Below are 16,336 nucleotides of genomic sequence, written 5' to 3'. Positions count from 1 at the left end.
CAAGAAATTGCGTGCGTGTTTTTCTTTTGTTAATATAATTTAGCATGACAAACAAACTGACGGCCCACCTATTGGACAACAAACCCCAACAAACTTTTCACTTCATAATATTATTCATTAGATACATTTCCTTTTAAAAAGAAAAAAAAAAACAATTTATACATGTTAATATGTCTCAAAACAACATAAAAATTAAGATTACACAATTATATAATAACATCATTATTTTATTTTAAAATTACAATAAAAAAAAAAAAGAATAAGAAAAAAAAAAACATAAAATAAATGTGGCAGTGTTTGCGCAAAGGACTTAACTCAGCATATGTCGTAGTTTCATATCTGAAGCTATGACATTGATTTTCAGTAGGCCCTAAATACGTAACTCACGGACACGTGTGTACGAAATGTTGGGTATAAATATATAAGTATACATTATATATATATATTTATAATGTTCCATCTATTCATCAGTTCATTTCCCATTCTATTTTCACCCATAAAAAAACCATGTTAGTATGAGAGACGCAAAATTTTTAGACATCTTTCAACCATGTGTCTTTATAAAAAAAGATTTACTGACGCTAATAAAATATGCCTTTAAACACACTTCTATATCACCTTGTATACAGAATTTCCAAGCGAATGGCAGAAATCTATTTTTTGCCTACTTACCACATTATTTTATACAAAGATTGCAAATAGATCCTTATTGACGTTTGGCGGTAGTAAGTACATAAATTATTTCCTCCATTAGGTCCTATTTCACTGCAATCCGACTACGCCACAAGAATTCTATTGAAAAAAAAAAGATAAAAAAAAAACAAAATAAAATCCGATACTTCGATTTGTATTCCCCTTACCGCCGGGAGCTTCCGTTGTTTTTTACATTTTGCCCTCTCTCCCTTCTAATACGGCGCTAGATTGATGGCGCAAGTCATAAGATGGTAGTGATTTGCAATAACGATCTTTTACTAATGTAACTGCAAAGAATCTGCAAAATGCGGCAATATTTTTACCAATACATTTAGCTGAAATTATATGAATAAATATAAAACTATCACAATTTTATACTGTTGATGTCTAAAGCAAATAAAAAAATAATTGAGCATACTTCTTACTGGCCTTGTTCCGTACTTTTTATTCATGTTAGTGAATGAATAAATAAGCATTAATCGTAAAAAAAAATAATTATTAATGTCTTTATCGATTTTAATCATTCATTTTAATTGAAAAGCTTTACTCAAGAAACTGTCCGATTCTAATGTTGATGTTTTATCGCTCCATCGTGCATCGCACCATAAGTTATCCTCCTCGCGCTTATCACTTAAGCCGACAGCGATTCGTCCTCGGTCAATGTTTATAGAGGAAAAACGGGGATTCTCCGAACAACGGCCATCCCAACGGTAAATAACAGTCGAACGGATAGTTTGGATGGACGCGAATTGCTCTCCCATGTACGTGGACGTGCCTATCCGCGGTGAATGTGTATGGCGATGCGGAGTCGTGACGGATTGGCGATATACTTGACCACTGTGTCACAACAAAAATGGGGAAGTCGGGGTCTCGACTATTTATTCGTTTTTATTTACCAAATGTAATTTGATTGTAATGATAATAAGAATCAATTACAGCTACAGTAGCCTTTAAAACAAAATTGGCGTTAAGATTTTTTTTTATAACACAGGGGGCAAACGAGCATACGGCTCACCTGATGATAAGTAACTACCGCCGCCCGTAATCACAACACCAACAGCATTGCAATTGTACTGCCGGCCTTTCAAAAAGGAATATGCTCTTTTCTTGAAGGTTATGATGTCGTATCGGTTCGGAAATACTGCTGCTGGAAATTGATTCCAAAGAGTGGTTGTACGTGGAATAACAAACTACGACTACATACCATATATACATAACACTTCCTCACACTTACAATTTTTTTTTCATAAATCATCATTTATTCATCATTTGTCATTATTATCATTCCATTCATTGTAAAATTGTATTGTAAAATCTTTATTGTACATAATTCAGATTGAACACTGATAAATGATTTAATATACAATGGCAGACTTATCCCATAAAGGGATCTCTTACAGTCAACCTTTGAGAAGCTGAAAGAAAACTGTATAAGGGTAATAACCGTACAAATAAAGATAAACTAAATAATATCCAGTAAAAAAATTAGGCAACTTGAGTGAGGGCCTGGTGACTCTGTAACACATTAATTAACTTATTATAGACAGCTGTCGTAAAGGCTGATTAGATCGCTTTTTTTTATAGCTTTTTTCACATAATTTATACTTAGTGATATAATAAACATCCAAGTGAAGAAACAGGATGCGTATTATCCTATACATCCTTACAGAAATTAGGCTTTCTAATAGTAAATTGTTTATCTACAAATTTATATAAAGCAGTTTATTTATATTTTTATTTATCATTACATTCACATCTCTTGCTTCATCCACTTTTACAAGTCGTCTCATACACGCCGATAAAAATCAAAACCTAAATTGTATCAGATTATCTTTCACATACACGTCTCTGTGAGAACACGTGTGTGATAACACTTAGAATATACTAGAATATTGTTCGGATTAAGGTAATTTTACACTTTCCATTCTCAGCCGGAGCATCCAGATTACCACGTTTTTCCATTCAGAGTGTCTTGTCGCGTATGTATTCCGTAATCGCGTGCCCAACACCGCTAATACCTGCTCTTTATCAGTAATCTCACCAGTGCCGGATTTGGAGCTGTCAGGGCCCTGTTGTTTCTTTTGTTTTATTTATTTGGCACACATAACAGACGGGTACAAATACAAACTTAAAACATAACGTGCAAGTAATATTAATATATTGTTGTAAGTCGTCGAAAATATAATGTGATTATTAGAAAGAAAAAATATATTCAGAGAGAATTGTGTACTTTTATTAGAACAATGAAGGAGAAGACAAAAGGTAATGTTCAACAGTAATTTTCAAATTATGTCAAAATCTATAAATTCGAATATTTTCAGCCATTATCAACACACCCCCCTTTATATATTCGACGATTTACAACATGTATTGTTTAGGTAAACTTACCACAACATATGCAAACAGCATGATCCAATCTATACTTATAATAAATCTGTAGAGAGGTCAATTCTGTACATGAAATATATTCCTGAAATAACTATCAGGGGGTGATTAGTGATCGATACTGATGCCAACAATGCAATCAGTAAAATTTTTGTCTGTCTGTCTGTCTGTATGTTCGTTATAGAAACAAAAACTACTCGACGGATTTTAACGAAACTTGGTACAATTATTTTTCATACTTCTGGGCAGGTTATAGTCTACTTTTCATCACGCTACGATCAATAGGAGCAGAACAGTGAAGGGAAATGTTGGAAAAACGGGAGAAGTTACTTCATTTTTAAGCTTCCGTCGCGTGTGCATCCTTAATGGCCACTTTTTTAAATGTAAAAATGTCCACCCGTGCGATGCCGGGGCGGGCCGCTAGTAATAAATAAGACTATACTAGATTTACTTTTGTACTCGTATTGTGGGATATTCATATAAGCCGTTAACTGTCCATCGCTGAACATAGGCCTCCTCCATAAAGAGGGATTCTGCCATTAGTTGCCACGCTTGGAAAGCGGCTTGGTAACCGCAGTTAGGCTTTGGTGATGTTTTAAGAGGGACGCTGCTGTCCATCCCTCTACCATTAAGGCGACTAAAGAGTCGCCTATTTTGACGCTCACGGGAAAGAAAGGGGTGTGCTATTCTATTCCTAGACCACACGGCTCAATTGTAGGATTTTACCCCTAATATAAATCTGTTAGAGTATTCTTAGCAGGTTAATTTTCAACAAAAATTGAAAAAGTCGTGTAAAAATTAAGTTTTTTTCGCTTAGTCTAACTTCAGTTAGGTCCTACGAAAGCTTATAAGCGTTTCTAACTGTATTACTAAAGCTATATAATGTAGCTGTTATTCTGTGCCAGTCGTGTTTAACTCAGTTACCGTCAGGTTGAACGCCGGCTAATCCGGCCCTGGCTTAAACATTATGGCACGGTGTGATCTGAATTACAATTCAGATGTTAGATATTTAGGCGGAAATGCGTTCATACAGCATACAGACTATATTTGAATATGTCAACTACAATTTTAGTAACATGTTGTAAACAGAGTGGTGTGGTTGTTGAACTAATGTATAAATATAACCTAATAGTGTACATGTACTGTACATGATGTACATGTAGTAGTAAACATGTACATGTTACGTCATGTTTTTTTTTATGAAAATTAGAATGGCCAACAAGCTGATAGCCCACCTGATCGAAAGTGGTAACCGTCGCCTATAGACATGAGCAGTACCATGGACATAACAGAGTATACTGCTTCGTCCATGATACTCCCCATGCGTTGCCATTCCTGAGGACTCAGGTGTTATTCCTCTGTACCCTGTAAATTTACTGCCATATCCCACCCTTTACACCGAAACACAGTCATGCAAACATAACTACTTCACGGTTGAAACACGAATGGGACAGAGGTACCCAAGCAATCGACTTTTGTACAAAGCGTATTCATTTATTATTATAAAAATTTATACATTTTGATTAGCCAAGGATCTCCTTGGTGAGAATGTAGTCGCTCATAGGTATTAGTATATAAAATTTATAATAAATAAGTATAAGGTATACGATGATGTATACTAGTCTGGGACACGACGAAAATGGTTTTTAAAGTGTTGCCATAAACATCGACGACGTTTGGTATAATTTCTAAGCTTATAGCGGACTGAGCAATATTTGTTAAAGTGGTCAGTGATAAATAATTTAATGTATATAATTTCCACATCATATCACATTAATTTGATGGAATATTAACTAATTAATGGAATAAATATCACTAGCAATATTACACGGCGCCATCTAGTTCCAAACGAAGCAGAAATTGTTTTATTAATTCCAAAATATTATAAGAGTACGATAGAGTCGTTAAAAAAGTACTTCTAGTACGCACTATACTGTCTAATGGTAATTTTTTTTATAAAGTACTTTATCTTTTTTCAGTCAATTTGTCACTTTAATATTATGTATACTTATAATAATCTTTTGTAGGAAACAATAAAGGGTATATATAATGTGAATGGTATATAAATGACAGAAAGAAAATTTACAAGCAAACTGCTTCTCGGAAGTAAAGTGACTATAGTTGTTTGAGTCAACTATACTTCATCTGTATGCATCTTCTACAATATTGTATCTCGTAAGAAAAAAAAATGTTTTTTTATACAACTTAGAATGGCAAACAAGCTGACGGCCCACCTGATGGAAAGTGGTAACCGTCGCCTATACCTAGACATGAGAAGTACCATGTACGTAACAGTGTATACTGTTTCGCTCATGATACCCCCCATGCGTTGCCATTCCTAAGAACTTAGTTGTTATTCCTCTGTACCCTGTAAATTCACGCCATATCCCACCCTTCAAATCGACACACAGCTGTGCAAACACAACTGCTTTACACTTGAAACACGAATGGGACAGAAGTACCTAAGCAAACGACTTTTGTACAGTCTCCCTCTGGTGACTTTCTCATGCTTTTTTCTCCAACTCTACGATCGCTACCGCCTTTCCCTTACACCACAGCAGCAACCCAGCCTCAAGGCAACGGACCGTCGTGTAATTTGATTTGGATGGATGTTACAAAGACTTCACTAACTCACTTGGGTTGCAAAGGCCATGTAACTTGTTTAGTTAAGCTGCGAGTGAAAAATGAATACGTAAACTAGTTGCCTACCGCGTGAAAGCGGTTCACCTTTTTCATTGAAGGGCCGGGGGATATTTATATTAAGTTTTATTAGAGACTAGCGATCCAGCCCGACTTCGCGCGGGTAGATAGGCTTTTTTAAAATAATATAACTTATGTAGCTTATGTTACACGCTGATAATATAGCTTTCTATGGGTGAAAGAATTTTTAAAATGAATTAGTTTTTAAGTTTATCTATTACAATCAAATTTTTCTTCTTTATTATATAAGTATACATTATTTAATTCTCCCTCTTTTTCCGAAGTTGCCCCGACTTTTTTTAACTTTATTCTAATTGCTGTTATTACTGTTTACAAGTTTCTTTTCAAGTATTTTAAAAAAGAAGAGATATCAATTAAATTGTATTTTTATTTGTTTGTTAATTTAAAAACGGTCGCATCGCGCTCTCGTAGTTATAAAAAGGGCCCTGGATAGTCCCGAATCTAGTCGAATGTTCTTGCCTAAGATATATAAGTCAATCGTTGTTATTCTTATATTCTTACATTTAAATTATGGAACCGATCTTAATTATTCTGTTTTAATCGAAAGGAAATACGAAATTTAATGTATTTTGTTTAATACATATGTATAATAACATTGTGGAGGTGTAGATGTGGGCTTGATGATATATATATATATAGATTCAGAAGAAGTGAGAGAAAGAAAGATTTAGTACGAGATTGTATAATGAATAATATTTACAGTAAATAAATCCAGATATAATAAGTCGCGATACAAAATATTGTTCGGGAAAATTGTTAAGACAAGAAGATTGTCAAGAACGAATAGGTTTGAAATAGGTTGGTAGCCTACATGTTTTTTAAGTATGAACGCATTAATGGAAATGATTATTTATCATAATCCTGTACTAACTCGAAATAATTTTTTTATGAGAATACTATATTAGAAATATGTAGCTGACTACAATCCAAAAAAAACTTAAGACTCATTCTCATCTACATTTGTAAATAACAAAATTCTTCTGACCGCACACCTAACGTCTTCTAAGCACACTTTCGACCCAGTTTTTCGCATCAGCTATTCATCGATGCTGCCAACATAATCAAACAGCCATTCTGACTCCCAAGTTAGCATTAAACTGTTCTGGTTACAGGCCATCTTTATCTCGTTTGTGTCAAAGTTGGAACTAAGGAATTTTCCTTAAGCTGACATTTGGAATTCTAAACTAACTGATATTTTGGGGGTTTTATTAGAAAAAAATGTATGTGAATCGAGTAAAAATGCTGATGTAGAAAGATGAATGTATACTGGAAATAGAATGAATTATGTCTTATGGTGAACCTATTTAATCACGTTTTTGTCCATGTATCCGGAATAGAAGTTGCCTATGTCTTCGTTCCTTTCTTTCATTCTAAATTTGGTATATCATCATCACGTCCACTGCTGAACATAAGCCACCCTCTTGGCGAGTTTTACCAGTAGTTACCACGCTTGGCAAGCGGATTGGCAACCGCAGTCAGGCTTTAAAGATGTTTAAGAGGGACGCTGCTGCCCATTCTTCGCCCTTCCTTAATCGGCTCCTACGACACCCACGGGAAAGGAAGGGATGGCATATTCTATGCCGGGACCACACAGCCAATTTAAATTTGGTACATACTACGTATTTATCAAATTTCATGTCATTGTTTGAGCTGCCAAGAGATAAAATAAAATAAAGCCTCTTGTATGATTAAAAATTACCATTTAAGAAAATAATGTCCGTCGTAGTACCTAATACAGTACTTTGGGGGAAAAGGGTTATTAATTGTTAGTAATGGGGTTCTCGAGTCGACCTATCAGGTTGACCTCCTCGCGGTTCCCCCTGGAAACCATCGTGGTTAATTCTAGTGGAATTCGTCACGATGGGCTGCTTTCATCCTCACTTATCTATCACTGGTTATACCGATAGCGCTATAACCAGGGTCACTATTTCATTTTCACCTACTAAAAATATACCACTATTTATGTAAAGATATACAAGTATTTTATTATTATTATGTGTAATTATAAAAATATTTAAAAGAAATATATACACAATGTATTTCCAAACTCGATTCAGTGAAATAAGGACCACTTTGACTTGAAATCGTTTCACAACAGTGCGAGAAAGAAAACTCCAAGTGTTGTAAATTCGATTTGAAGTTTAGAGGCATCTAAGTTATGGTACAAGTCATAAGCGCTCAAGTGCTATTAGTTCTATAAATCAAAGTTTATTTATTTGTTTATTCTTTATTGTACACACTAAAGAATAAACAAATCAATTATCAATCAATCAATGTCACCGGTCGACTTAAGTGTATATATATATATATATATATATATATATATATATATATATATATATATATATATATATATATACACTTAAGTCGACCGGTGACATTGATTATATATATATATATTGTTAACCACCACTATTGAGCATAGACCTCGTACATCAGGGGATTTTGCCAGTAGTTGCCACGCCTGGCAGGTATATTATTAACTGCAGTTATGTTTTGAATAGATGTTATATGCGTGTTTAATTGTTTGTATTTTTACTATGTATGTTTAAAAGTTGTATTTTTGCGCAACTATCCAGGGCAAGTGCAAATATGTTTAAATACTTTGACAATATATCTCTAGCTAATGTCTGGTCCACATTCACGATTGTGAGTCGCTGCTAATGTTCACGTCCGCGTGTTAATTGTAACGAGAACGAGTTTTCCCGCTATCGCTTACACTTTGAGACCCCAACGTGAAGTTAGCCAGTTTGCACCAGACAGAACTGGTGTTTTAACTCGGCACATGTTCCTGATAAAAGTACATAATGTTTAAACTTTTACACGCTTTTTATAACTGTTTGCATCGTTTATACTTACTCGTATTTACGGTTTCTCTGATGTTTAAATTTAGAACCAGAGATGTATTGAAAATGTTTGAATGAACTAGAACTGCTGTATTTTACGTTTACGTTCTTCAGTTCTTCACAATATATAAAATGGGTGATAACCTTTTTCCACCGTAAATCAATGTCCAGAGAGAGATTACTCATTAAAATGTACAGTACTTATTATTTTTATAAATAATTATAATGGAGTGTAAATAAATAAAACATTGCACCGTAAAGGCCGTTTGAAAGCAAACATTCATAGCTATTGTCTTCTATTAAATTATTAGCCAATATTTACCATGGTAAATGATGAAAATAAAATCATAATTCCCATGTTTTGTTTCCATTACACGCAGACTATGCAGCGCCCGGGGCAGATCGAGAACAAATATTGAAATTAAATTAATATACCTCCACGAAATGAAACTATTGTTAAATTAATTTAACCATAATAGAGATTTTTTGTGTATTTTTAACCGACTTCAAAAAGGAGGTTCACAATTGGGTTGTATTTTTTTACGCTTATTGCCTCATAACTCGGTCAGTTGTGTACCGATTTGGAAAATTCTGTGTTGTCTGAAAGGATAAATTTACAGATTGGTCCCATAGAAATTTTATCAAAATCGGTCCAGTAGTTTTTAATTTAAATTAACGGGTTTTTTACAACTGAAGTCGATTTTTTTATATAAAAGCTTCCCTTACTAGAGACGTTATTAAGTAATACTCATGATACTAAGACCATACTTACACAAATTTTAGCTTAACAACTTCTGTTATAGAGAAATTTGACGGACAGACGGATCGAACCTAAAAGTGATCCAATAAGCGATCTAGCGCGGAACCCTAAAAGGTCACTACCCTTAATTCCCTATTTCAAATTTAGAATCATTCTCTCATAAGCCGATGGCTCTCGAAACATCTGTGCCATTGTAAATTATTAATATATTTTTTTGAATAAACACTTAAACCTGGATATTCAGCGTTCTGAATGATTTAACCCCATCAATTCCGTGCACTCTTTGCATTTGATATTATTATTATTTTTGGTCAATTTTATCCCGGCACTGGGATGTGAAAATAAAAACACTGGAATTTCTGTCTTATTCCTATGCAAATAGAGTCGTTCATATTTACTGACATGAATTTCATAGTCGGGCAATTTGCCAGGCAATTTTAAATTTTATTACAATTGTTATACGAGTTTTTATTGTTAATAAGAACGCGCTGTCAATACAGCGTGTAGCATCTGGCATGTACAAACATGTCAGATTTGACAATGTTGTATTAGGGAGGGATTTTGGTTTACAATTTAAATAATCGATTTAATTCTTCATAATATTGTGTAGGTATATTTAACAGTTATTGTAAAAGTCCACAATTAAAATTTCTATCTCCATTGTTATATTTATATGACTTTTTTTTTTTTGTGTATTGCCATGTGATTCCGGTTGCCGTGTGGTCCCGGCATAGTATGGCACTTCCTTTCCACAAGACGCGACTGAGTGAACTTAAAGATCGAGGTAAAGGAGCAGCGTTCTTATTAAAACGTCACCAAAAGCCAAACTGCGGTTGTCAACTTGCCTTCGAAGCGTGGCAACTACTGAAAAAAAATCTCTTTTATGGGAGAGAGTTGTATGATAGGGTATATGATATATTTCTGTTCTAGATGCATTAATTTCATACTAAATTATTGATGACTAGTTCTTATCCGCGACATCTTCCGGGATATATTCGCTCATCGAGATAAAAAGTAGCTTTTATCCCATACAGTACGTGTGAACCAAATCTCATAGTTGTTCGTTAAGCTATAAACGCTACACTTTCACATTTATAAAACTGAAAATAGTTTTTTTTATTATACAACTTAGAACTTGGCTTCAGCTGCTGAAACTTAGCTGCCAAACAAGCGTCAGCTTGTCTGGCAAACAGCAGGTAGGCCGTCAGGCCCACCTGATGGAAAGTGGTAACCATTGCCTATAGACATGAGCAGTACCATGGACATAACAGAGTATACCGTTTCGCCCATGATACCCCCCATGCGTTGCCATTCCTGAGGACTCAGGTGTTATTCCTCTGTACCCAGTAAATTCACGCTAGTTATATAATATAACCGAAATATAATATTTTTTTCTTATATAGTTTTATTTTTCTTTCAACTTTCAAGATTCTTTTCTACTTTTATTTTTTTAATCTAATACTCAAACAATTAAGATATTATATTATATTTTCATTTAACATTCGGATTTTAATCAAATAAGATCTCAATACGTTTATTCATTAATTAAGTTACCATTTAGCATAAAAGATCACTATTAAGTTCATTAATTCAAATTTAAATAATGAATTGTAAAAATGATGTAATTTTGTAGAAAATTCAATGCATTAATAATTTCAAATCCACAAAAACTCATTAAAAATAACACTTCAAACTTATAATCGTTCAAAGTCGACCGCGGGCCTATCCGACCCGCGAACTTTAAATTAAACTTGTCACCCTACACGGAAAAAAAAACGAGAAAGTACGAAGGGCCCTGTAGATAATACGTCTTCATTTTAAACATTGCTTTTTATTCCTTGACTTTTTTATTTAGTTTCTCTTTAATAGAAAATTGTTGGAGTTGATTATGTTGTTATGCAGATTGATCTTTCTTTTTTAAATAAGTATTTTGGGGCATTTAAAAGGTCATTGTTCTGCAATAAAGCTACTTCGCTACATGAAAACTCACACATGCACACGCACACGCACACGACCACGTTTACGCCAATGCCCACGCCCATGCAAACAAAACAACACAACGGTGTTGTGGGTGACCATGGGCGGCGGTATTCACTTACCGTCAGGTGAGCCGCATGCTTCTTTGCCCCGTGTTATAAAAAAAAAGAAAAAAAACGCATACGCACACATACACGCATACAGAGAGAGAGAGAGAGAGAGAGAAGAAAGACGATCGAAGTGACAACCTACTGCGTTTTGAAATCTATTGAAAATCGGAGTTCGTATAAATATAAAAAAATACAAGCGAATCGAGAATTCCCTTTTCTCAAAACGGGTGAAAAAAATCCAATGCATCATTGAAAGAAAAATATTCAAGTAGGGTACCCTAAAGTTTAGGACAAATTACAGATGGGCAAAGCACCGGGTTTAAACCCGGTGCTTTGGTAAAAACCCAATAAACACCCATAAACTCCCATAATCACCCAAAAAAATAGGTTTTTACGTATTTTTTTGAAAATATGTAAGTAATACCAATAAATTATTTTTATAAATTGTATTGATCAATTCTACAATATTAAATAAAACGTTAACTAATAATATTTCAGGAAATTTTAAAAATCTATATATAATAAAATGAAAGTAATTAATTTTCAGTGTTTTCATGTTGCAGTTGATCAACATGTTGGCCTTTTGCTTCCCGTAGATACTTTAAAATTTCTTCATAACACCTCGTTCGCACACATGGCCGTATATATTTAAATTCTTGAGCCACTAACAGTCCGAAATACTCATTTCTTTTATCCTCTTCTCCATAAATTAAGCATTTAGAACAGTTTGTTTCTTCTTTCAGTAAATTTTCTTTTACTTTATCCTCGTTTTTTTCTTTGTTGCGACGACGCTGGGTAAATCATCTGGACACTGGGTCTCACTATCGCCAAATATATTTGGAGATCGGCTTCGGCTACGGCTTGGCAGACATTTTTTTCTTTCTACAATTTTAAATTAAATTTATTAGAATAAATGCTTCGAACACACGCGATCTAAGTACCTTTTGTGTTTATTATACCTTACCTACCTAGGTATAAAAAGAGTACTTACGTAGATTTTCTTTTATTAACTGTTTTATACGAAGATCTTGATCTCTCAAATTAGCATCCATTTTACTTCCAGTGATTATCAACTAAATTAATAATCCACAAAGTATTAAATAACGTTTTTATGAAATATTTAGCACAAAAACAATACCCTTTAAATATCGATCGTCAGTAACTGTGGCTGACTTACCTATATTCTAGCAAGCAGGACTGCCAGATGTGAAGGGGAAATCCCCAATAAATTGTTGCATGTGACTGATGATGTGAGCATGTTCGTTTCATAATAAAAATGTTGCCAGGTAACCAAAAAGTCGTATGTTTTTGTGCGAATTACGATCATAATCTTTACGATCGTACATTAAAAAATAGACAAATAATAGTATGAGTACGATTTAAATCGTATATCTGTCAACCCTGCTAGCAAGACAGCAACAAAATCACGTTGCATAACAATGTAGCCCAAGCTTATATCTTATGAAATATACGGAAGAGATACGGACTTAGAAAAAACAGAAATGTTGTTCTTTGTGGAAGTCATTGATGAAATTCTATGTATTTTAGCCCGCAAACTTTCTTCAAACAAAAACAGCGCCATCTAGTATCGAGTTCTGTAATTATCTCTTTGTTTATGGATTTGAAGGAAGACCGCCACGCATGCAATACATTATGACTGGGGATTCCCCTATTCGTCGACGCTGAATATGAGGCGACGACAATCACTGTCAAACGTGTTCACTATTACTCTGACTCTGGTAACGTGACTTCCTGGTAACGTGTTAGGTAGGAAAAGCAGTAAAAAAGTGCATATTAAGGGAGCAGATTTGAAATAATATTTATACTTAACAAGAAATAATTAAAGGTAAGTGGATTTTTGAATGATACAATTATATCATGATCACTTAACAATTTTAACTTAAAATTAGATGTATTATTACAAGCTTTTATTTAGCTTGCGTTATGTAAATAAAAGTATGTAGGTATGTTCGTATGTTGATGCAATTATCCTCAATCCTCAACCGACTGGGATAAAATTTTCCATACACGTTTATTTTGGATGATAGTGCATAGTTAGCTGAGAGTCGTCATTGGATAATAATGGTGGATAGCCTAAGATGTGTACTAGATATTTATTTTTAACATAATATGCGTAAGTACCTAATCGAATTAAAGAAGTTGCTGAGAAAAATACAGAACAATACGATAATAAACTAGCGTCTGCGTTTAATCCTCCGAGGAGATGTAATTTTACAAAGGTTTTTTGTATTTATTTTATTATTTTTTTAATAAATTTATTGTAAATAACAAGAAATAATCATTGTAAAAAAATAGGCACTCTATTGTTGAATTTTCGTCAGACCAACTAATCATCGTTCATTTTTTTAGGTTCAATGGGGAGACCTAAAGATTTACGCATATGGGAGCACTACCGTACTTTACCAAACAAGTCTGTTTCTTGCAAGCTTTGTAATAAGGTCTACAAATTCAGTAATGCTGCCAAAATGCTTCAACATCTTATCACTTGTCCAAAATCTCCAGAAACATTAAAAGACTCTATGAAACTTATAAAAGATAGCTCGTCCAAAACCAAAATGTCTGGACTGTCAGAGATAGAGACAAATGATTCTTTTATAAGCCCCTCGTCGTCTGCTAACACTACAATAAATGCTGAGTTTCAAGACACCGATGATCATATAAAAACAGAATTAGCGAGAGCTATATTTGTAACAGGGACGCCATTATCGATGGTGCAACATCCTTTATGGATACAATTTTTCGAAAAATTGCAACCAAAATTTAAAATACCTTCACGTAAAGCTTTAGCGACAAAATACTTAGATAAAATATATAGAGAAATGCGTTTTGAGTTAAATGAGGAACTAAATGCTTGTAGTTACTTACACCTTCAGTGCGATGGCTGGTCTAATTTAAGAAATGAAGGAATAATAAACTTTCTTATATCAAAACCTCAACCTGCATACGTTAAAAGTTTGAATACAGAAAGTAATCCTCACACTAGTGAATACCTTAGCCAAGAAGTTGAAAAAGTAATGAAAGTGTATGGAGCAAATAAGTTTCTTGTACTTATTGGCGATAACGCTAGAAATATACAAAAGGCATTCGAATTAACAAAACTCAAATATCCACATGTTGTTCCTCTCGGTTGCTGTGCACATATCCTTAACTTGTTGTGCCAAGATATTGTAAAGATACAAGAAGTAACTGTGTTTATTATGCAAGCCATAAATATAATAAAAACTGTTAAAAGGAGTCAACGATTAAGTTCCTTGTTGATAAAATCAAGGCAGGGTGAAGATTCTACACAAACACTAAAATTGCCTTGTGCTACAAGATGGGGAAGTCATGTTACTTCGTTAAAAAGTTTGAAAGCAAATAAGATAGCTTTGCAAATATTTAGAGAAAACAGTTAGAGAAGATGTGGTAATTTCAAGAGATATTAAAGATTTAATTCTAAGTGATGATTTCTGGACGAAGACAGGGGAATGTATAAGTATTTTGGAACCAGTCACTGAAAGCATATTTTACTTAGAGAGCGACCAGAATCGTTTGCATCGCACATACATTACATTTAGAGATGTACAAGCTAAGATACGTTTTGCATTAAATGAGATTTCGACATTGAGCGAAGAAAGCAAACAGCAGATTCTAACATCAGTATCTTCAAGATGCAATATGGCAATAAGGCCAATACATTTTGCAGCATATATTCTAGACCCCAGGACTCTAGGAGTCGAACTTACTCAAGAGGAAGAACTTAAGGGTATGGAGTTTATCTACAATTTAAGCCAACACTTAAGTTTGTCAAATGTAATGGCAGATTTGGCGTGTTATAAAGCTAAAGAAAACTTTTGGGCCAGAGGATTTGTATGGAGCTCATTAGATAGCATTGAGCCCCTAATATGGTGGAAAGGTATTTGTGGTTCCACTGAGTTAAGCAAAGTAGCGATTCGTATTCTATCAGCTCCCTGTACTTCGGCAGCCACTGAGCGTTCCTTTAGTATCCAAGGCTACATACATAATAACAAAAGAAATCGACTTACAACTGAAAGAACTGAAAAAATTTCATTCATTTGTTATAACTGGAATCTTAAACATAAAGCTGAATGCGAGGACATTCAGTTTAATGAAGAAAATACCTTAGAAGCTTTCATTGAGCAAGTAAATGAACATAACAGTTTAGACGAAATAGAGCCTATCGAACCTATACAATTCATCGCTTGTAATAACTCTGAATCTGACAGTGATTGACTGTAGTTTTACATTTTACTTTCATCTCTTTCTTAATAAACTCAAAATCAAATTAAAAGTTTTTTATTCTGTAGGCTGCATAATAATATTGTCTATGTCCAGTATAGTGGACGTCTTGCGGCTGAGATGACGATGATGAAGTACAAAATCATAAACACCCAAAAATTTGGGTGTTTATGGGGTTTAAACCCAATAAACCCAAAACACCCGGTTTTTACCCACCAGACTTTAAACCCACCCAGGTGGATTGCCCATCTCTAGGACAAATATATTTTTCGCTCGTTATCGAACGCGGAACCTTGGAAGCGGGAGGGCCGCGGCGACTACTACTTTTATGCATACGAAATCAGGAACAGGCCGGCGTTATTTCTTTTTAACAGGACCAGCCCTGAATTCGGTCCCAACTGCGGGAAGAAATTCGATCCCGAACGAGATTTTAATTGTATAAAGCAAATTGACTTTTGATTGATGTATACCAGGCTTACCACGGCTGTCTAACTCGATGTCGGGAATCGATTTAATACTCGTATATAAAAGGATATTTCATAAGGATTCCAAACATGTACATTTTGTTCCGCCAAAAATAAATC

The 16,336-nt window shown here is 34.2% G+C and overlaps 2 protein-coding genes across 2 annotated transcripts in view; both read left to right on the top strand.

The window, feature by feature from the left end:
* Positions 1-16,336, top strand: part of LOC113519441 (uncharacterized) — a 767,542-nt gene that overhangs the window by 73,235 nt on the left and 677,971 nt on the right. The window lies entirely within an intron of this gene.
* LOC128201140 (uncharacterized) lies at positions 12,274-14,908 on the top strand. Its single transcript, XM_052897050.1, has 2 exons — positions 12,274-13,338; positions 13,863-14,908. Exon 2 carries the CDS (start codon positions 13,868-13,870, stop codon positions 14,906-14,908), a length of 1,041 nt encoding a protein of 346 aa, XP_052753010.1. The 5' UTR covers positions 12,274-13,338; positions 13,863-13,867.

This window comes from Galleria mellonella, unplaced genomic scaffold (assembly GCF_026898425.1).
Source record: "Galleria mellonella isolate WM207_F2 unplaced genomic scaffold, CSIRO_AGI_GalMel_v1 utg352, whole genome shotgun sequence".
Classification (NCBI taxonomy): domain Eukaryota; kingdom Metazoa; phylum Arthropoda; class Insecta; order Lepidoptera; family Pyralidae; genus Galleria; species Galleria mellonella.
Note: the sequence above shows the minus strand (reverse complement) of the source record. Positions and strands in the feature narration are given on the sequence as shown.